Source organism: Acanthisitta chloris, unplaced genomic scaffold (assembly GCF_000695815.1).
Source record: "Acanthisitta chloris isolate BGI_N310 unplaced genomic scaffold, ASM69581v1 scaffold10029, whole genome shotgun sequence".
Classification (NCBI taxonomy): domain Eukaryota; kingdom Metazoa; phylum Chordata; class Aves; order Passeriformes; family Acanthisittidae; genus Acanthisitta; species Acanthisitta chloris.
In genome coordinates this window covers 116,519-139,058 of record NW_008689846.1, presented here as the reverse complement: position 1 = coordinate 139,058, position 22,540 = coordinate 116,519, and the positions used below count along the sequence as shown (strand labels likewise).

Genomic DNA, 22,540 nt, shown 5'->3' with positions numbered 1-22,540 from the left:
TGCATTATTGGGAATTTTGGGTTGCATCTCCATCAGCTTATTCATGATGTAAAATGAGTTGACATATGACTGGAGTGTGACCTCCTTCTTCTGATGGTGTTGCAGATGTGGAAGGCTACTGCAGGCCACACCGTTTCTGTCAATCAGGATGACGGAGCTGATGACTGGGAGACGGATCCAGACTTTGTGGTTAAATAACATGCATTATTGGGAATTTTGGGTTGCATCTCCATCAGCTTATTCATGATGTAAAATGAGTTGACATATGACTGGAGTGTGACCTCCTTCTTCTGATGGTGTTGCAGATGTGGAAGGCTACTGCAGGCCACACCGTTTCTGTCAATCAGGATGACGGAGCTGATGACTGGGAGACGGATCCAGACTTTGTGGTATGACTTTTCTCCTGATTTTCAGCAGGAGTGTGGTACATGTCATGTTAAAGAGTAACTCCTCAGGCTTGGGGCTGTGTCCCACAGGATAAACTGATAGGAGCATGTTCCTGGAAGTAAAGTGAAAGTGAAGGTGAAAGTTGCTGCTTTTTTAACTCTTCTGATCTCACTGTCTGCTGAAGGCTTTTCTGTGGGCTCTAAAGTGCAGATGACTAGTGATTTCTTTGGGGTTTTTAACTTTTTTTCCTTGTGTCCTTCACAGAATGATGTGAGTGAGAAAGAACAGCGCTGGGGAGCGAAAACTGTGAATGGATCTGGCCATCAAGAGCACATCAAGTAAAGCAGCTCTCTTGTGAAATTTATTAATAGTCACAGTCCCAGGCGACTTTTAATCAACTCATGTTCTCAGTTACTTGTGTCTTCATAATTAAAACAAGAGTCCCTGTAGAAGATTGATTATTTGCCAGATTGCTGGTCTTCCAAATGTGTCTCTATCTTCAGATCTGAAATTAAGACCAGAAATATGGTGTAGAGACTCTTAAATCTTTCTTTGTCACTGGAAATGTTATTTTTCTTGCCTCTTTGTCTGGAAAGTTTCTTTGTTCTGGTGCAAGAGGCAATAGTGCTAGGGGAGAAGGTTCTGTTGGGTGATCTGAGCAGCTCCAGTTCAGTACTTTAAGGATACATTTGGTCTCTTAATCCTTAGGTTTTGTTTATAAAACTGCTACCAAATTCATTAAAAAAATCAGGCAAAGTAACAAATTGAGCTCTCTGGTAGGAATGCAGATGTGTGCATTACAAAGAACTATGTGAAAGAGAAATTAATCTGGTGGTACTTACAAAAAGTGCCTTAAAAAAGCTGGTTTAGGCAATGTGATGGTGATGTTGATTTTGGTATTGTGTATTACCATGAGCAGCCCTCGTGGTAATAAGCTAAGAATAAATGTCATGAGTGTTGCAGACACTCCTGAGGGAACCTGAACTGTGGTTCCTTCAGGGCTCAGTGTTCCTCTGCCCTGTCTGGAGTGCAGTGGGGACACCTTCTGGCTGAATTCTGCCTGAGGAAGCTTTAAACTCGGGTGGGAAGTGTTTAAGGTACAGATTACCACTTTGGTTTATGCTTCCTGTATGTAGCCTGCACTGCTGTAAGTTCAATCTCTGCATATTGCAAGGGATCACTTTGGGAAGTGATCTGCTCAGTTAGAATTAGTCCTGTTACCATAGGGACTGTATGACAAGAGATGATCCCTGTTCTGAAAAGTTGTCAACCAAATAAATTGGAAAGAATTTAAATTAAGACATGAGGAGAAAGATATGTTTCAGGCACATATCAGTTCTAGGTAACTGATTCTTCAGGTGGTCAAATGCCCTTCCATGCTAGTCTTCAAACCAACAGGGTGTTCTTTAGACAGTGTTTTGCAGTGGGACAAATCCTGTTTCTCAAAGTACAATGAAGTCTTTTGTCCACTGTAAAAATGGGAAAGACTTGAAAAATACAAGTTGCTAACTTCTAATTAAGATAATATTTTGGTCAAGTTTTGCATCTTTTTGAAGTTGTCTGCTGGAACTTTCTTAGTAAAACTTGCTGCTTCATTATCTGTCTTTTAAAGTATTCATCAGCTGAGAGAGAATGTATTCCAAGAACACCAGAACCTCAAAGAGAAGGAGCTTCAAACAGGACCAAAAGCTTCCCATGGCTATGGAGGGAAATTTGGAGTTGAGCAAGATCGAATGGATAAAGTAAGTGTGAAGGAGGCTCCCCTGGGATGGTGTGGTAAGCCTTGCCTTGCCTGTGGCCAGCACCACTCTAGATGTGAGTTAAGTTTGTTCCAGCTTTGCTCTGGGATGTGCAGTGGCCCCACATGGTTTTGTTTGATGCTTGCTCTGTCTTTGGAGCAAGTCCTGAGTGGAATCCCCTGGAGTTAAGATTCAAGTGTCTAAAAGTATATTTCTAAATTTACAAAGCACTTCATGCATAAATAAATCCAATATTATCCTCTTATTTCAGTGCAGTGCCAGCTCTTCTGTGCATATAGAGATTGCCAAAGAATGAGGGAAGGGGTGTGCTGCTGCTTTTAAATTAGAGGGCAGCTCTCTTAAACAGTGGTAAACTGTCACCAGTGACAAATAATCCATGTGTTTAAAGTGTCACTGTACTTCAGTGAGATGGTAATGCTTTGTATAAGGAATTGATGGCTGTTTACATTACAGTGTTAAAAGAAATTATAGTTCTTAAGGTAATTCCTTTAGCCATGTGATAATTAGGCATATCAACTTCTGACTACTTTCTTTCATGTACTCTGTTACAATAAGAACTAAACTGTTTCCTGAGTAAGAACATTTTATTTTCTTGCTTTATTTGCTTTCTGGGTTTCTAGTAATTTGGCACCCAGAGTTAATTGTTGTATAATTCTCAATGGGCCTTTGTAAACAGCTAACCTAACCTTTGAATCTGGGAAAGGAACTGCTGAGCCAATTCAACCATCAGGCCTGTTTTGCAGCTGCTCTCTAGTGTCAGCAATTTATCCCTCACCTGTGTCCATGGGGAAAAAGAAAGAAACAAAAGTAAGCACTGTTTCCTGTAGGCCAGAAACATTGTCACGCCCATCTGAGTGATACTGGTGGCAGGAGGTGTTTATAATTTATTTTTTAATAAGCCTTTCTACCATGTAACTATAGTTCAAAAACCCTGTGATTGAGATCTCTCCTTCACAGGTATCTGTGGCTCTGTGCAGGTGTCTAGTATGAAGGTTTGGCTCACCTGAAGTAAGGGAGGGTTACTGCAATGTTGTCCTGGTACAGGTTTTGCTGCATTTAGGTCAGAGAGAGCCTTGATGCTGACTTCAAATGAACAGTTACATCACTCTGACTGCCAAACCTCCAGAACTGATTTGAAATGTAGCAGAGTATTGTAATGAGGATATTTTACTCTGAAATACAGATTTTCAAGAAAAACCTTTTTGTCTTCCCTAAAAAGGGCTGTGCTGTCCTGCTTGGTATTTGGTGAAATACAGAAAGTTCTGGTGCCACAAGAAAACCAACATGTTTAAGTTTTACCTACCTCAACTGGTATAACAAAGGAGAGATCATGTAAAACCACATAAACCCCAGAATTTTCAGAGCATCATGTTTTCCATAAATATAATGGGAAGAATAAAGGGAGGTGGGAGCCTTTTCTGTCAGATTTAACAGTTGTTCTACTACAGAACACCTGCAAAATGAACAAGAGTATGACTGTTTCAGTCAGGAAAAGAAAGGAGCTTTTGTAATGCTTGTAAGTTAAAGTAATGTCCTATTATTGACATCCTTGTTCTGTTACCTGGCAATTACTTCAGCCATTATGTGTGGTAATATTTTGCTTTCCTACCTGCTGGAAATCTTCCCTCCTGTACCTGTGTGGAAGAAAAAAAGCAAATACTGTAAAATCCACCTTACTTAGGTGTCTAGACACCTTATGTCCACAAATGAATTCACCTTGGTCCAGTTGTGTGACACAAAGTAAGCAAATCTTAGGTTAAACTGGCATACTGCAAGTTGCTCTGGCCAGTGCCCAGTTTTGGCAGTGGACAGGAAAAAGGCATTTTTGCTGTGTTATGTAGCACCCTGAAGGTGTGAGGCTCTAGCATCCATTCCAGGAGCTGGGAGGGTTTCTGAGCACTAGGTTAGTGTAACACTAGCAAACACTGTCCGGATGTACTTTCAGGTGTGTAATTACATCTCCTTGTGTCTTGCCTGAAGTCAGTCAGTGTGCTGCAGCTGTGAGTTCCAGGGCCAGGCTCAGGCTGGAAGCTGCAGGGCTGGGATGCCTTTGGCACAAGGAGCTCTAGATGTGGACACAGCACTTGATGTTGTGATGCCGTTTTGCAAGAGAGGAGAAAGTGCAGAGGGAAGCTGCCTAATTCTGGTTGGTGCAGAAGATACGGGAGCCTCCCTAAAAGCATGACTGCAGAACACAGAGCTGTAGCTGTATGTGGTTGAAGTCTCATGTCAGCTAAAACAGATGTGTAGCTATGTGCCTAAACACAAGGCTGTGGATTTTATCTGGAACTTACTTTATCTATATTATTCTTGTTTTCCTTCCTCTGCTTTTGAGGTACAAATGCAGTGCATAAAATAGTATTGATAAAACATAGTCATTGCTGTCAGACTCTTGGCACTTCCCTTGCCTAGGCTCTATAGGTAGCATGATGACAGTCCTGTAAAGACTTCTCAAGGGAGTGGGAATTTCCAGAGAAGTTAATTGCAACAGGAGGAGCAGCAGTGATGTGTGTTGGTAGCAAAACTTATCCTCAGGTTACTTGGTGCAGTGTTTTCTCTTACATACAGAACTGTATAGAACTGCTGTTTCTGAACTTACCAATTTCTTTTAGTCAGCTGTTGGACATGAATATCAATCCAAACTTTCTAAGCATTGCTCCCAAGTGGATTCGGTGAAAGGGTTTGGTGGCAAGTTTGGAGTACAAACTGATAGAGTTGACCAGGTAAGCAATTTCATCTGCAGCTACTCACAGTACTTGAGTTTCTCCTTTTGTACGTACAACTGCAGAATTCCAGTGCCTTAAAATGCTGCTGTGGTCTGCTCTTCCTGCTGTTTTTGAAGCTTAGCAGCAAACTAAACTGACTGTTACGGAGATAAATTACTGTTTAGAGCAAAGTAGAAAATGGCCCTTGTGGGAAATAGAATGAGTTGAAAAGAAAACTGAAAAGAAATGTTAATATATTACTTTTTTTGTGTTCTTTGACAAAGTCAGTGTGAGTGCTATAGAAGGAGGGATTTGGGGGTGGTTTGCCCTGTGTCACAACATGAGCTACTGGGCAGGATAATTGACATCCTGTTCCAAGACTCTGTAACAACCCCTGCATGGAAATGCTGAATTTCTGTTTTACTGAACCTGGCAAGACTAGAATATATAGCTGGTACAACTTGCTTTGGCATGGAAGGACAAAAATCCTTGCCATAAACACATGTACTAAATCACCAGGCAAATGAATATGGCCTGTAAGTTAAGTAGGTATTTATGCTCCCAATCCAGAGGGGCAGAGCAGTATGGACAGACACAGGCACTTTGCATGCTCTTTGTCCACTGAAGTGCATGCAGTTTTTCTCCTTAATATCTAACTCTGTCACACATGCAATTTTATTTCTCTTCCAGTCAGCTGTTGGGTTTGAATATCAGGGGAAAACTGAGAAGCATCCCTCCCAAAAAGGTAAAGTGGGGAGGTGGTCACCTCTGCAGACACATTTTTTTATAAATGATAGAGTAGATCTTTGTTCTTTCACTGTGTGTGAAAGGCCTCATTTAGTGAGAACTCCACATGACATTCTTAATGAATCAAATGTTGGGTTTGGTGGAAGAGAAGATGAAAAAATGAATTTCAGAAGAATTTCATGAGCTGATGAGGTCTTGAGGAAATAATGTATCATTGAGAGTCTTATTTTTCTCTTGGAAGTGAGGTTCAAGGACATCTTAGACTGGGAGTTGTTCTCTGCTGTATTGTACTCTGTTGCAAATCAGGAGTAAATTTAACAGGCACCATGATAAACTGGAGAACTGTTGTTCATCTTATTTTCTGTGTTTAAAATTAAGCTTAATTTTGTGTGCAAAAGAGTTAATTATTTCAATTCTGAAATAACTTTTTTTCTCCCCTCAGTTGTTAGGATATGATGTTTCCATGAAAAGTGTCTTCACTTTGTTCTTGTTGTGCTTTACTCTCAATGCAGACTACTCAAGTGGTTTTGGTGGAAAATACGGAGTACAGGCTGACAGAGTGGACAAGAGTGCAGTGGGGTTTGATTACCAGGGGAAAACTGAGAAACACGACTCACAGAAGGGTGAATAGACACAATGTGTTAGTGGGCTCATACTCTGATGTCCATGGGCCATGTTGTAAAGTCCTCATGTTGTACATCTGTTGCACTCCTAACCCGCTGAAAGTTAACACTGAGGAAGATTTATGTTGCTGAAAACTTTGTCTTATGAAAAAGACACCTAAAACATAGGTTCTGCCTGGTTTTAAGTGATGATCCAACGTTACTTTGGAGCCAGGGCACGGAGCTTTGTCTGGAGGTTTTTTACAACTTCTTTTGCAAAGCTGTAGGTGAAAGCACCGAGTCTGTAAGCAGTTTAACTACCACACAGAAGTGCTTCTAAACAAATCATCTGTTTGTAGATGAAAGCAGTCATCAGTTTGCAGTGTTCAGAGTTAATACTGTGTTGCTAATCAGGTTTCCAGGCATATCTGATCAAAACCCAACCATTTCATCGAAAAATTGTGACATCTTTTGCCATCTGTTTTCTGTTTATCTCAAAGCAATGTTTGCACTGTAGAAATGCTAGTGAGAAGGGGGTGTTTGTTTAAAAGCATCCAGGCAGTTGATGACATGGTTTTTGAAGTTCACTTTGCTAGAAGTGTCTTAGGAATGTTATCAGAGTCACGTAGCTGAATTGCTGATATTGCCCAGCAGTTGAACTGTGCATGAGGCCATTGTATTTTCCATCCTGGAGAATGTATCTGGAGGATTTATGACTTCAGTGTCTGAAATCAAGTTTAACTGATGGTGTCAATGCTGCTTTTTTTAATACATGATTTAATGTTAGCAGCTCTGATTATCACAATTTTTCAAGGTAATGTTTTTGTTATTGAGCACTTACAAACAAAATTCTTCATTCTTATCTCTAGATTATTCCAAGGGCTTTGGTGGTAAATATGGTGTCGACAAGGACAAAGTGGATAAAAGTGCTGTTGGCTTTGAATATCAAGGCAAAACGGAAAAACATGAATCACAGAAAGGTTTTTATTGTCTTATTTAAAATAGCAGTTCCAATCCTTTTAAACCTGGTAAAAATAGTTTATTTGTGGGTGTTTTGGGTGGGTTTTTCGGGGGGTTTAGTGGTAAATGTCTGTATGTCCCTTGTGTGTGCAGATTTTGGATTCCCTTAAATGAAAAGGAAGGTAAACTCTCCCTGATTTTCACAATCTGATATCCGAGGGATCTTAAATAAGTATTGAACTAGATGTGTAATTGCACAGATCTGTGGTACTCAGAGGCAGTACCAAACCCTTGTTCTTTCTGTCTCCACATTGTGCATATTTAAGTGTGTGTTATAGCATTAGGTGGAAAATACATCAGATTCTTTGAATCTTTAGGTATTATTGAGTCTGTGTGCTGTAACCTTGACTGGGTTTGTGGTGCTGCCTTGCATCATGATCCTGGAGTTACTGCCTGTGTATCCTTCCTCTCCACTGAGGTAGTGTAGCAGGGAGAAAAAAAGAGTGAAAGATGTTATCATTGAAGATGTTTTCATTAACAACAGGGCAGCTTGTCCCAGAACATGTTTCTGTTTGTTTTGGCTTTTTTTTTTTTTTATTAAATGCTGTTTACAGTCATAAATTGCACTAATGTTTTCTGAAACTTCCTGCACACAGATTATGTAAAGGGCTTTGGAGGCAAGTTTGGTGTGCAGACAGACAGACAAGACAAATGTGCTCTTGGCTGGGATCACCAGGAGAAAGTGCAGCTGCATGAGTCACAGAAAGGTACATCAGCTCACAATTCTTTCTGACTTCCCTTGTTTTGACTTTCCTCTTCCCTGTGTGAACCCTCCTCCCCTGGTGTCTTTGGCCACAGCCTTACAGTAGCTAACATTAGTGTCCTTTTTGTGTTTGAGTGATTGTATTAGTTGTAGTGGTGTCTGCAAAGCAGGTTTAACACACCTGATACCAAGTCCCTGCAAGTTCAGACGTAATGCTAAGTTCTCACTGCAGAAGCTTTATGAGCTTGCAAGTAGCCTGGGATATTTGGGCCCTTTTCAGTTGTGTTGTGCAAACCACAGATTAGCAATTTATTTGTCCTTTCCACAAATAATGTTTCTCTTCTGGTTTCTGTTAATATTCCTGTTCTCATGCAGGGGAAACCCAATATCTCACGCTGTCCTTTGTCGCAGCCTCTGAGGTACCTAGTCCAGTAAAATACTGGAACCCAGAAGAAAAGTTGTAAAATATAATCCTTGCCCCTCAGCCCTCTGCCTGTCACCACTCTTTATTTAAAAAAATTAAAAGTGATCCTCAGAATATTATCCTGTTGGGTGCTCCAACAGATTTGGTGTGAGAGGATTACCTGAAGGTTTTTTTTACTGGGCCCTCCCTCATTTTATAGCGTGTATCTATGGAAATGGCTGTTCCTTAGGTAGCAGTAGGGAATGGTCGTAGCTCTTAGCTGAGAGCTTTAGTATTTTTGGCATATTCCTCCTTCCTTTAAGCAGTGCTGTGGAGGAATATCTGGAGGGTAATCTCAGTGGACCTCATCTTCACACCTCTGCAGAAGTCAGATCTATATAAATGTTAACCACAGTGATGAAGGGAGTTCATTTTATTCTCTTGGGTCTTTTAAAATTTGTTTTCTTTATTCTCTTATATATTTTGTTGTTTTGGTGAACATATTACCTGTGTGTCTGTGTTCATAATGTTGATCAAATGCAAGTGCATTATGCAGTATGAATGAAAAATGTTGAGAAATGCTTTTTTCTGTGGCTCCAGAATGGTGTTCTTAAATCTGGTAAATAAATCATGTCACCTCTTCCTAAGCTCAAGCTGAAACCTTTTTTGAATTTATTCTTACAAAAATGTCTAGAAGGTTTTTTTTTTCCACCATCCCAAATTATTGATAATTGAAAATATTGCAAAAATTATTTTGAGTGTCTCTTGACTAAACTTCTTTATTTTCCTCCCTTCACATTAATTTATTACATGTGGCTTTTTCAGACTATAAGAGTGGTTTCGGAGGGAAATTTGGTGTACAGAGAGAAAGGCAGGACCCATCTGCTGTGGGGTTTGATTACAAGGAGAAACTAGCCAAGCATGAATCTCAACAAGGCACCGTTTTCACTTGTTACTCTCTTAACAGTGCAGCCACTTCTCACACAGTCTGAAATAGTTGTCTGAGCAGATCAATGCTAGGAATGTGCAGACACTTTCTTGCGCTTCTGTTCTTCCCTTTTATTCTTAAAACCTTACATAAAGCAAATCTGTGTCCAGGAAACATATCCAATGTTTAGTTAACAGCTCTACAAAATCATGCATTTAGTTAATAGCTGTACATGCAGTGTGATAACAACAACATTATTGTCAGTATGATGTTAATGACATCGTGCTTTAGAGTCTAAATAGAAGGTTTTAGTCTGAATATAAAGTTTTGCCCTGATAAATTGGTAGAACAATATTCAGATAAGGACCATGCATGTAACCATTTGACAAGCAATGAATTCTGGCAAGATCATTTAAAAATGATTGTAGTCTTTAAAACAAGATGTAGGGAATGTTTGTGGTTCTTGGATGAGCAAATACTGTTATAATGCTCTCTTTATTCATTGTGAAATAGTTGGGGTACAAACCATGAATTCCTGGTTTTCCGTTATCTTAAAGTGAGAAGTCTGGATCAGGAAAATGTAAGTGTAGTATATTTATTCTGGCTGAAAATACATACAAAGCTGAAGAAAATTAGGTTGTTCACTCTGAGAGTTGGTAGTTTTCTCTGCTACAATGACACAAATTCAAACTTTTAGAGTATCAGATGTGCCTTAGCAGAGCCTGAGTACAAACACTGAAACAGCTTGCTAGGAGACCTGAGTGGTTTGGGGGATGAGAGGAGAAGGAGTCATTGTAATTGTATTCCAGGGATGTGTAGAAAAGCCTGTCCATGTACAGAGTCTAAATGCACATTCCTACAGCTCACTGCCACCAGAAAGAGGTGTTTCTCCAGCCACACACTCTTGCTGCTGCTGTTGTGCTGCTCTGGTGCTTGTCAGATGTTTCTCACTGGAAAGAGCAGAAAACTACTCTTTTCAGGGTTGGTTTATTGTTTATATTGTTAATGCAGCTAGTGAGTTGATCTGATTTGGGAGTATAGCGACTGCCAGAGTCAGCATCAGGTGAGAGGAAGAGTGTGCAGCTCAGGGGTGGGACAGAATAGCCTGGCCACCCCTTTTCTGAGGTGGTGAGTTGCTGCAGGCTCATGCTGTCTTGTGGAATTGCCCCTTTCCATGAGTAGAGCAGCAGTTATTACCAATGACTTTAATGTTATTCAGTTGAGTATCGCAACCAAATCCACTGAAATGAGAAATTTATGTTTTCCTGCCATTCATAGAATTTACCAAGTTAAAGACAAAAAAAACCCACACCTCTGTGGTCACCAAAGACTTGATCTCGCTCCTTTGAGCAAAGCAAAATGGCTTAGGCTCTATGATTCCTGCAGAGGGCTAAGAATTGGTGCTGTGAAAGGCTGTGTTACAGAAGTGTTGCATTAGAAGGGCTCATTGCTTATTGCTGTGCTTGATACCTTCTCAGTCCTCAACTTCATGTTTACTCAGACAATGCATGTGGCCCACAATCTGTCATCTGCTGGTGTGCCTGGAGGCTCTTGCAGTTCTGTATCCTTTCTGCATCAAAACCAAGTTGCATTTCCTCTGGTGGCTGTCAGTATGTCTCTGCATGCAGCTGAAATGGCTCTTTGCATTTGAGTTGGCTGTTTGCGTTTGGCAGAAAGGTGGGAGGGACAACAAACTCCCTGCTTTAACCTCTTTCTCCTGCTTTTAGATTATTCCAAAGGATTTGGTGGGAAGTATGGTGTACAGAAGGATCGGATGGATAAGGTAAGTTGCTTAAAAGAGCCATTACTTAAATGGTCTGTGGGGATGCAATATAGTCTGGTTAGATCTGTAGTGTTCAGCTCTGTATTTCTGGATACTTTTCCAGTCTCACAGTAGAGTTCTGTCCTTTTCTAAGTCTTTCAAAAGCAAGTTTAGATAGCTGATGCCAGTTCATACACACCTGTATGTGTGTCCATCTCTGTGTGTATCTGTTTCAGTAGGGGAGCCTGAAGTAGGGAAATGAAAGAGCAGCAAAATGAAAAATAAAAATTGCAAAAATCCACAAAATCCACGATTTCAACCATGTCTTCTAACAACTAGCTAATTTCTTATATCTTGAGGATATGCTTTCAGTAGGATGCTTAAAATAGGTGTCTGATATCTACCAGCTTTGCCCACTTTGATTATGAGGGACCTTCTCCTTAGGAGAATTGTTTTAGCATTCTAGAACAATGGAAGATAGGGCAGCTGATAACTCCTTTTCCACCTGTCTTTTTTTAAATTTAGAGAAAATAGAAGATTAAAAATTCCTCACTGAGATTTATTTGCTAAATAAATTTACTCTCAGCTTTGTGTAGGACATTTAAAAGTAAGAAAGTAGTAGAGTTTGAAAATTTGTAGGATTTTTTTTAACTTGAGGTTTCAGGACTCGAGACCATTTCTTTAAAAAAAGTCATATTTTGAATATTGTTTTCAAAATACTCTCTCAGTTTCAACAATATCTGCTGCTTTAGGGGAACTGGATGCTTTTCCCTGGGTAGAAATCCTACATAATGTGGATTAGAACAGCAACAGCTTCACATTACATGTTTAGGACATTGCCTCATTCTTAATTCTGATGAGTCATCTATTCATAAACTACTTGGTTTTTTAATTAATAGTATTTTGATGTGTTTAAACCTGCCCCTAAAGATTTATTCTTTCATAGTTTGACTTACAGGAAGGATTATTCTATTTGTCTAGTTTCGATTCTTCTTGATTTTGTTTTGATGATCTGAAAAATGCCTTAGGGACAGTATCACAATAAAATGTCATAGATTTAGGCTGTCTGAATGTCTTCCTGAATTTGTGTTTTTTAAGTGTATTCTTCTTCTGCTCACTGATAGAATGCAGCAACTTTTGAAGACATTGAGAAACCAACATCAACATACCAGAAGACCAAGCCAATAGAAGCTGGTAAGGCATTGGCCCCAAATCCTTTCTTTGGAGGGGATAATGTCCAAAAGTCAGGAGATGACTTGATGTAATGCTGAGTAAGAATCATCTAGAGGGAACTGCTGCATTTGCAGGTCTCTAGCAACCTTGACTACTTCTACTCTACTCCATTTGGAGGTTGTTTGTGGTTTGTTTGGGTTTTTTCTCTTGAGAGTTATCAGAGTTGAGGAAGGGAGAATAAAAAGCATCAGAGTGGAGAACAGACTGAGTAGAGGAATGGTGGAGACTGTACTATGAAGGAGAGGAGGGAGAAGTGTTGCAGAGGTTTTTCTGTAAGAGAAATGTGGTGCATTAGAGGTTTGGGCTTGGAAGAGGAGAGGGAGAAAGAAGGATAGAAGGACTTTCCTGAATGGACTATGAATTTAGAGGGCAGAAAAGCAGAATTGGTCCTAGCAGAAATTTGTGCCAAAACCTCATTCCTGTTTACCTTTATACAGAACCTGAAACAATATTATTTGGCTTAAATTCTTTTTCGTGTTACAGTTGCTAATAAAACAAGCAGCATCCGAGCTAACTTTGAAAACCTAGCCAAGGAAAGGGAGCAGGAAGACCGAAGGAAGGCAGAAGCTGAGAGAGCACAGAGAATGGCCCGGGAGAAAGAAGAACAGGAGGAGGCTCGAAGGAAACAGCTGGAGGTCAGTAAGATTCAAATCCCATCTGAGCAGTGTGTCTAGTGTGTTTCAATGCAATGTTGGGAGAAAAAGGGAGTCTTTAAGGAAAGATACTTTGTTTGCAGCCTGACCCTTTCCTCCTGTACTAATGCCTTTTGGTAGCACCAGATTCCCTTGGGCACAGAGGAGCTCATAAGGGGAGAGCTCTGTGGTCCCCCAAAGGCCCTGTGTGAATGCTTGTTCAAGAGGTTTAATACCACAGTGTAGCTGGTGATGCTGGTTGTTTGGAATCAGTACTGTGGAAGATGGAGGTGTTGTCACTCGTGGGTATAGCACACAGCCAGGAGATTAGTGGAAGATAATCTTCCAAATGTTAATTGAACCTTAGTTTGGGAATTAAAAGAAATTGACTTAGCATTGGCATAATTTAAAGCTTTGTGATTTTTGTGTTATTCATAAGCAAAATAATTCCAGGAAATGTTTAGTCAGACACTACATCTTATCTGCTTTATAGAATCTGTGCATTTGGTGAAACTCTGCTGCTGAGATGGAAGGACTTGTGCATTAATAGTAACTTGTCCTTTGTGTCTTGTTCATTTGTGTTGTCACACAATGCCTGGGGTACCTTATCACCCAGGCCAGCAGGGCCAGGCTGCAGCTGCCTGACCTTCCATGCAAGCTGCTGCAGCAGGGTTTGCCCAGAGCCTCTGTGGCAGTTCCCTTGTGGTTCCATGCTGGTATTCTGATTGCCTGACCTCATACTTGTAAACCCTGATTTATGGCAGGGAGTGGGAAGCAATTGGTGCTGGAGTAAGAATAGTTCCTCTTTTGCTTTACAGATATAAGACTAGTCCCTCTTTTCCCTTTCACTTCTTGTTTTACAGATAGTAGCTTATACTAGAGAAGACTAAGCATAGTACACAAAAAGAGACAGTCTTTTAAAGTCTGAATAAATGCTCTTTGGCCCTACATGTGCACTGAGGCTTCACAGCCAATACATAACACTGATGCCCAAACAGATGCTCCAACTACTGCTGGTAGTGTCCCAAGCAGGAATAACCAGTAGGGAGACTGAGCTGGTCCTGAAGGACACAGTACTCAGGGAGATGCACAGGAAAAATTGTCTTCCTCACCATCTTCATCATTGCTACTTGCTACACTGAAGGAACCCTCCCAGAGGGGAATATGTGTCTGGGACTCTCATCACTGGGTTTCCTGTCTGGCTGTAGGGGAGTGTTCCTACTTCCTGCTCTTTCCTCTCTTTTGTTTTTATTTTCTGCCAGAAGTATCATTCATTGTTAGAGCCAATGTATACCAGCAGCTGCAGCCCCACTAACAAATCCTTTTGCATATGAACTTGTCTCAACATCCTCTGTGAGACATCTGGAATCCAGGAAAGACTGTCAGATGGTTTCTCAGATCTCAGAGGTCCTTTGGCTTACAACAAAGAGGGCAGACCCAGTAGCTGGTCTCTCAGATGTGGTAGATACTTCCCCTTATCTGGGTGCTGCTACAGGATGTCAGGGTGTGTAGTGCTGATCCCATTCCATCAGTGTGGTCTAATTCATTCAGAAAGGCTTGATGTAACTAAGCTTATCACTTATTTTTGCCTTATGGCATCAAGATGTACAGTATGAGCATATGTTCACTGTGTACCTGTATCAGGAGTTGAATGGGAGTTCATCTTTGTGCATTATTCATCCATGTGGATGTTTAATAGCGTCCCCCATAGCGTCCCCCAAGCACTATTTGTGTTTCTTTACTGTGCTGGAGAAAACTGGGAGAAGAAGAGATCATAGAATGGGTTGGGTTGGGAGGGACCTTAAAGATCATCTAGTTCCAATCCCACTGCCATGGGCAGGGACACCTTCCACTAGATCAGGTTGCTCAGGGCCCCATCCAACCTGGCCTGGAACACTTCCAGGGAGGGAGAGTCCACAACCTGCTGCAGATGCTGAATGGCTCTCCATTAGGCTATTCCTGTTACAACCCAGTTGGAGCCATATTTTTAAGCAGTGAGATCATATATATCTTCCCAAAGCAGTCAAACTATCTGCTTAGTATTCCCTTCCATTGCATGGGTTTGTAGTCTGGGCTCAATAGGGGAAGAAGTTCACCTGGTCCATTAGCTCTCTTGCCATTCATTTTGGGTGATCATGTGCTCATAAATAAGATCTGTGGATGGAGGGTGGGGAATTTAGGCTTTTCTTACCCATTTCAACTCTTCATTGAGGTTTCCTCCTGCTGAGGAAACAGTTCTCCAGAAGGATTTAAATGTAGTAACACAGGTTGTTGTGAGTCATTGAACTGCTATGTCTTTTTTTTTTTTTTTCCTCCCTTTCTGTCTCAGAAATTACATTAGTTCTCTACTGGTATTTTTGCTGTAAGTGTGGGTTAAATTCAAGCCATTATGCTTGATTTTTCTTGTGCTTCATCAAAGATTCTGTTGCCTGGACACATTTGAAGATTTTTCCCCAAAGCTGGTATTTAAATTTCCCCGTAACCAGATGATTAATGTTCTTACAGCCTGAACGTCTCCATGGTTAATTGAGTGATTCTGCAGAGACACAGAAGGGGATGAGGTTAAGAGGAGCTGCAGTGGCACTGCTGGTTCTGCCCTGTGCTCCAAAGCTGAGCATGGAGAAGGCAGGGACATGACCCACCCCATCCACAGATACTGTAGAGAGTGCAGATGGACTTTGACTTGAGTGAACTTTACTTCTTTAAGTGAACTTCTTCACACAAAAGGAAGAAAGTCTCACTTTAAGCAAGTATGTGGGCATATGTACTCCCACAATGGGAATGTGCATATGGACTGCATTCATTCCTCTGACAGCCCTGTTTACTGGTAATCCTTTTTCTGGTTTGCTTTTCACATATGTCACATAGTCAAATGGTGCTCAGGGAGATCTTCTTTAATGGCTGATTTGAGTCGATGGCTCATGGCTTGAGTGAGCCTCATGGCTTCACTAGCCTCTGCTGCCTTGGAGAACAAGGCAGGATGCTTTTTCACAGGGAGCATTTCCCTGTGGAGCAAAACCCAGTCTGAGGGGGGACCATGCAAAAATTGAAGTGTTTTATGGCAGTTATGGTGTGTCTATGCTAAACTGCAGTCTGGATTGCAGAGATCCATTTCCTAGGACAAATTAGTCAAACTGTTGCCATGTTTGACATCATTAATGGATTGATACTACTTAATTTGCCCCCAAACTTGGGTTTGACTTTTAATAATCACTTTGCTGGTGCTTTTTAATCTGTAGTACAGGAGTTAGAAGAGCAGGAGGGTTTGTATTAGGACAGGTTTTTTCCAGAAAGGACAGCACTAAGCTTTGAATTGTCTTCAAAGCTGTCTCTGCTCTCAAGACACACTTTGCTTTCTTTGTTAGATGTTTTTCTGAGCTGTGACAAACAAAGGGAAGGAAGAATTTTTTTGAAACCAAGTCCTGCCTCTTCATCTCTGGACTACAATTTCTCCTGAGAATCCTTTGGCGAGTTAGGCTTGATGGACCTACAATACTGCAGTGCACAGACTCCCATAACACATATCCTCTCTTCTTTCTTTACAATAAAGGATACAGCTTGGCCCTAGATTCAGTTTTCCTTTCCCCCATGGTAAAGAGAGGCAAAATGAAATAGTTACCTGACATTCTTTTTGAATTCATGTAAGCAGCACAGCATTTCTTGCACTCTGGTGTCCTGGCTCCCTAATGAATGGCTTCCTAATGATTGTGGATTTGCCCTCTGATTCACAGGTGGGATGGCACAGCATGAGGTGTTTGAGTGCCAGAACACTTGATTCAGACCTGTGTTCTTTGTGTTGCAGAATACAACAGCAGCACAGCTTTTATTTCTACCATGTTGAACTCTTCTGAATGTTTGAATCCCTCACTGTCAGTACATAGGACCTACTTTTGTCTGAGCTATTCAGTCTTTTGCCTTGGCAGGTGTCTTGCAGACCTGCAAGAATTTGCAGGATCATTTCTCATCGAAGTTAATATATGTATCAGTTGTACAGTTAAAATGTGTGGGCTTCAGGTTCTGTAAACTTAGGCTAAAATGGGACACGAGGCCCAGGCAGCTGATGAACAGAATGGATACGCTGAACACCAAACCCTGCAGCTCCTGTGGAAATGTGCCAAAGAGCACAGGGTACTCTGTTTTTAAACACATGCATGCATATGTACTGTGGGGGTTTTGTTTCTTCACTTTTTTCTCTGCTTTGCTGTATTTCTGATGCTCTGTGCAGTCTCAAGCTTCAGCAGGTCTAACGATCCAGCCAGTCTAGTCCTCTCCTGCTCACAGCAGTTTGTTGCAGGATTGTTTCTTGTTCAGTGCCATCACATTAGTGATGAAACCACACTGATGTTTATCTTTCTCCTGGATTTAGGATCAAGCTAAAGCCAAGAAACAGACTCCACCACCATCTCCAGTCACACAGGCAGCTGAGCAGAAGGCACCCTCCAGCCCAGTCTATCAGGTTTGTTGGAATCACTTTCAGGGCCTGTTTTTTGGTCCTAAGTGTGGGAACCTTTTGACAAAACCCTCATGAACCTCACCTGCGTTTCTGCAGGATGCGGTTTCTTACGAAGCAGGATCTGCCTACAAGAATTCCAGCTCAGCATACTCAGCTGCACGTGAGCCTGAGTCTGGCTACAAAGCTGCAGAGTCAGACTACCAAGAAGCAGTGAGTCAGCAAGAGGCAGAGTATGAACCAGAGACTGTCTACGAAGTGGCAGGGGCAGGAGACCATTACCAAGCAGGTACAGTGTTGTTTCTGATATGAAAACCATTAAGGTAAAGATTATTTCCCTGTGCAATAAGTTGATGAGTAGCTGTGCTGATAGCACACTGCCCTACTTTTCTAAAGTCTTAGCCTGATGAGATTTCCAGGTTCTCCACCAACAAACTTTAATTAGGAAATGAAGATGTGGCTAGAGCAAGGTTGAAATTACTTAACTTTTGTGAGATGATGTTGGAGTAATTACAGTGGGGTCTCAGTTAACAAGAAATGTAGGGGTAACCATTCCCACCCTATGGAATGCATCTCTTTTGAGAAGAAAGCACAGAGATGGAGATTAAATGTATGTTGAGCCACTGCTGATTTACCAAGCAAACAATTCTGTTGACACTTCTTGTAGTTTGAAGTTGCTGTGATGTGTTCTGTGCCTGTGAGGGAGTGGGGTAGGAATTTATGAAACTAATGAAACTGTGAGAATAAGATTTCCTGGGTTTTTTTCTCACCTCTAAATGAGGTGTGAAGTATAAACCTGCTCAGATATGAAAACTTGGGAATTTTAAACAGGCCCATTTCTCCCCTACCTCAACATGCACAACTTGTATGAAACTTGGACTGAATATTCTTTTACACAGTGATCTTGTGCTCAGTTGTTCTGTCCCATTTTACAGAAGTGCTATAAGGCTGATTGGTTTTGTTTTATACTGTATTAAATGTCTGTTATGAATTCTTCAGGTTTAATTGTGTGTGATTTAGGGAAAAAGTCCATCCAGAAGGAATGTCAGCACTGCTAAGACCTTGCACAGTTTGAACGTTGCTCCTCTGCAGGTTCACAGTGGAATCAAAGGAGAAGCACTGTAGAATAGAGTTTAGGGTGATAGGTAGTTTGCTTCATGCTTTTAAGTTTTCTCTTCTCTCTCTTTAGAAGAAAATGCTTATGATGAATATGAAAATGAACTTGGAATTACAGCCATAGCCCTTTATGATTATCAAGCTGGTAAGCAAAGCTCTTGTTTTTAACCCTGTCTTTGAAAACTGTTCTGCACAGATTAACTCTGGATTTTTCCTTTGCCTTTTATCTTTTAGCCTCTTGTAGTGGTATATGAAATGAATATATGAAGAATTAGGAATTTAGTGAGTTAACAACAGCATTGAGACACTTCTAGAAACTACTAGGTGCTGTTTCTGGCCGTGGTGGGAGTTTACAAATTCTTCTTTAACCAGGGGTTAACACTCCCATTAAACCTTTGGCGTACAGAGTTGTTTGAAGCCTTGACTGGTCAATCCTGTGTAGAAACTGAGGCTCTCCAACTCTCTCTGCAGCTGGTGATGATGAGATTTCCTTTGACCCAGATGATATCATCACCAACATCGAAATGATCGACGATGGCTGGTGGAGAGGTGTCTGCAAGGGCCGGTACGGCCTGTTCCCCGCGAATTACGTGGAGCTGAGACAGTAAAGACTGTTGTCTCCTGGATATGCCTTAATTCCCCAGTCAATAAACATGACTTACACACCACAAATCATGATGCTTTTCTGAGGATGGAGGGGTATATACATATTGCTTTTATATTTAATACTTTGCTGATGCTTTTTAAAATGTTTATGCCACAGAAATCGCTAATATATTGTAACTACTACGTTGGTCACTAAGGCTCTTAAAATTATTTTTCATGCATTTGGAAATGTTTCTTCTCTGCCAAATTAGCGATTGTCATTAAAAGCCTTCTCGAGGACAGTTAGCTGTCTGTTGTAATATTGCATGTTTTACTCATAAGTGAGCAGATTTACTGAAGTGTTTAAGTCTAGTTAGTCTTCCACTAAGTGTTCTCAGCTAAGAAAATCATGGCTATGCAGGTTGTTTGCATTCCCACTAAAGGGGAGTGGGGAGGACTGGGGAGGTGCATAGTGTTTTTCTTTTCTATTCCAGATAGTGCTTGAAAAAAAAGAGAATGCTTGAAAGTTGCAGCTAATGGCAGTTAATCAAATACTGTCCAATATTTATGGAATACTAATGCTGTGAAGGAAACAGTCTGGTACTTTTTCCTTCTCTTTCAAAGTGAAGTTCCTTGGCTCTTGCATTGATTTTTTTTTTTTTCCTCTTTTTTTTATTAGTTTTTCTTGATCCTGTTCCTCCTGCTCATGTTATCCCAGAGGAGGGCTGCAAACTCTCTGGCACTGACTGTCCTAAATTTCTTTACTTTTTGTGTTTGTTTCACCCTCCTCTTTCCCAGGAAAAGTTACTCTACAAGTGTTAAGTCACTCAGCAAGATTCCTGCTTGTTCAAAAGGAAACATATCCAAATCCATGTGCATACCTGCAGGAATATTCTCATTGCTTTGAACGGGAGAAGAAAAGGCAGGATGGGTTTGCAGTTGTGTTCTGTGTGCAATGCATCCATGTTCATACAAGGAATGTTCTGCTGTGCAGTAGTGACATTTTGTGCAAACATATTTGAGTCAAGGAATGGTAATACAAGCAATTAGATTTAAAACCCACTCCATTTTTAAACCATATGAGAGACAACTATACTTTTTTTTTGTATGTTCAACAGAAACTGTTTTACTAAACAACAAAATTAAATCTGTTTGGGGTTTTTTTTTGCCAAAACTGAAATTCTTGTCATTCTAGAATGCTGACCACTGCAGATTTAGGGTCCCTACCAAAGATAGCAAGTTGCATCTAATAGTGCACATGTTCAATGTATGTACTGTCTGTTTCCACCTTCTGATCAAAGTGAAAAATGGCAAAACTGGTGTAGCAGTTCAGAAAGAATTTAAAGAGTTTATAGAAACTGTAAATTTGGACCAATGGTATACAGAAGACCTGGATAAAATGGCAAAATGTCTCAAGGAAGAAGGCATCATGTTGAACCAGTTCTTGGATGGTTGGGACAATCCTTAATGAATGTCATATGTGTGTCATGGTATTTTCTTTTTCTCCTTTCCATGGTCTCATTTCTGTGTTGTATTTGCATTACTAGGGTTGGGTTTTATATGCAGTTTATTTTATCCAATTTTGCATAGAACACCTCATAGGGATATGATTTTTGTAAATTAAATATTCAATAAACTTTTTGAACCATGTGCATGGAATTTTTTTGGGTATTTTTAAATTTCTTTGTTACAGATATAGTAGTTCATCTTGTCTCAAGCTCATCTGGGACCAGTTTATCTACAAGGAATCAAACTTTCTAGAGAGAGCTGCTGTGGTGAAGGCACCTACATGCTTCTAGGTTGCTGCTGCCTTCCACATACTTCCCTTCCTCACAACACCATTTGCTTTGTCTTTTGCTCCCAGTCCCAGGTGGAGATATTTAGATCAAAATTAGACTTTGGGTCAGATTAAAGGAGAGAGGTTGGTTTTTTTTCAGTTCTCTAAAACATCTTACTAGCATCAGGCTCAGTTTTGTCTCCTATTTTTTGTGCCTGTTACTTCTGCTAAAAATACCCGTAAGCTGTGGTTTTGGTGAGAAAAGTTGCTCCTGGCTTCGGGAATTCTGATGGCAGCAGTACACTGAGTGTTCTTGAAAACACAGCCATCAGTTATAGTCAAATAAACCTTTACCTCACTTCAAAGCTGTTCTGCTCTTCTTCATGGCAGGGTAGTGCTTCCCAAAGCTTTGCCCCTCGTGAGTCTTGGCCACAGAAAGGTCCTGCCTTGCTGTCCATGTTTTACAGTTTCTAATCCTACACTTCTCTGAGATTCAGGTACCTGATGATGTGCTGCTGGAACAGCTAAGAAAGAAAATCCTAATACCCTATTTCTAATCATTCTTTAATGCTACTAATTAACAGGAAATGCAGAGCACTTTGCATTTGCTTTGCACCCAAAGGTGTGTGGCTATGGCTGCAAGGCCTGGGGACAGGAGCTGCTGCTGCTAGAGCCTCTGAAAGACAAACAGGCCAGAGGAGTTTGCCATAACTCCCTGCCTGGCAAGAAACGAGCTTCTGGCAGGGAGGGAAAAGCTCAAAGGGAAGAAACAGCACCATGGATGAATTTCCTGAACAGCACCGTGAGGAAAACACTGCAGCCAGTCCCGGGTCAGAGTGAGATGAGCAGGAAGTGAGTTACTGGAAGAGCAAATTAGGTGACACAATCAGCAATACTAGGGGCATTAAGTCTTGGGAGCTTATTCATGGATTGCCTCACCTAATGGGGAGAGCTTCATCTCTAAACTACTAATCTCACTATCACATTGTGGCAAGATGTTCTACCAAGATTGAGTTAAGACCTTGTCAAGCATGTTCAGGGAGCAGCATTATGACTGCACTGGTGCACCTATGAGTTTAGATATAAAGTCTTGAAGTTTCAAGCTCACTCAAATTTATCAGCAGCATTTGCTCAAGTTACCCAAAACATTTGCTGCTGGGAAAAATCCCACCCCAAACTATCAGCATGTACCATCAGCAGGACTGGCTCAGCCTTCCTCCTGGGTAACAAATGTGAGCAGCAAGCAATTCCATTAATTTCTGCTAATAGGTGTCTTACTGATTCCCTGCCTGACTTTGGGTGAGCTATTTACTTTCCTGGCACCTTGAATTTATTGTGTTGCTGTTTAATGCAATGCTGTTGTTGCTCTGAGGTGTGCTGAGGCTTCAGCTGACAGAAGGCAGTGGCACTGATTTTATTCACTGTCTAATCAACTGATGATTTTACACCTCTGAGCATCACTCTTCTCAATTATAATTAAGCACATAGTAGGAACATTCAATGAGGAATTTTTATACAAATATTTTCTAGTACTTTCTAGTATTTCATTTGCCTATTCCTGTAATAATTGCAACAATAGGAAGGACATAGCTTGAAAAGCTCTTTTGAGGGAGGTGGAGAAATCAGTCATGAAATACCCTTGTTGCTAGTGGCTGTTGACTTTTAAAGGGAGGTGGAGAAATCAGTCATGAAATGCCCTTGTTCCTAGTGGCTGTTGACTTTTAGTTTAA

At 40.8% G+C, this 22,540-nt stretch overlaps 1 protein-coding gene across 1 annotated transcript; it reads left to right on the top strand.

Annotated features, from left to right (window-relative positions):
• The first annotated feature begins 293 nt into the window (after positions 1-293).
• CTTN (cortactin) lies at positions 294-19,499 on the top strand. The gene is made up of 16 exons (XM_009081587.1): positions 294-389; positions 652-725; positions 2,000-2,129; positions 4,760-4,870; positions 5,543-5,597; positions 6,112-6,222; positions 7,071-7,181; positions 7,818-7,928; positions 9,153-9,263; positions 10,983-11,038; positions 12,142-12,211; positions 12,734-12,885; positions 17,249-17,338; positions 17,432-17,621; positions 18,522-18,593; positions 18,920-19,499. The coding sequence occupies exons 1-16, from the start codon at positions 294-296 to the stop codon at positions 19,054-19,056; spliced, it is 1,677 nt and encodes a 558-aa protein (XP_009079835.1). The 3' UTR covers positions 19,057-19,499.
• The last annotated feature ends 3,041 nt before the right edge of the window (positions 19,500-22,540 follow it).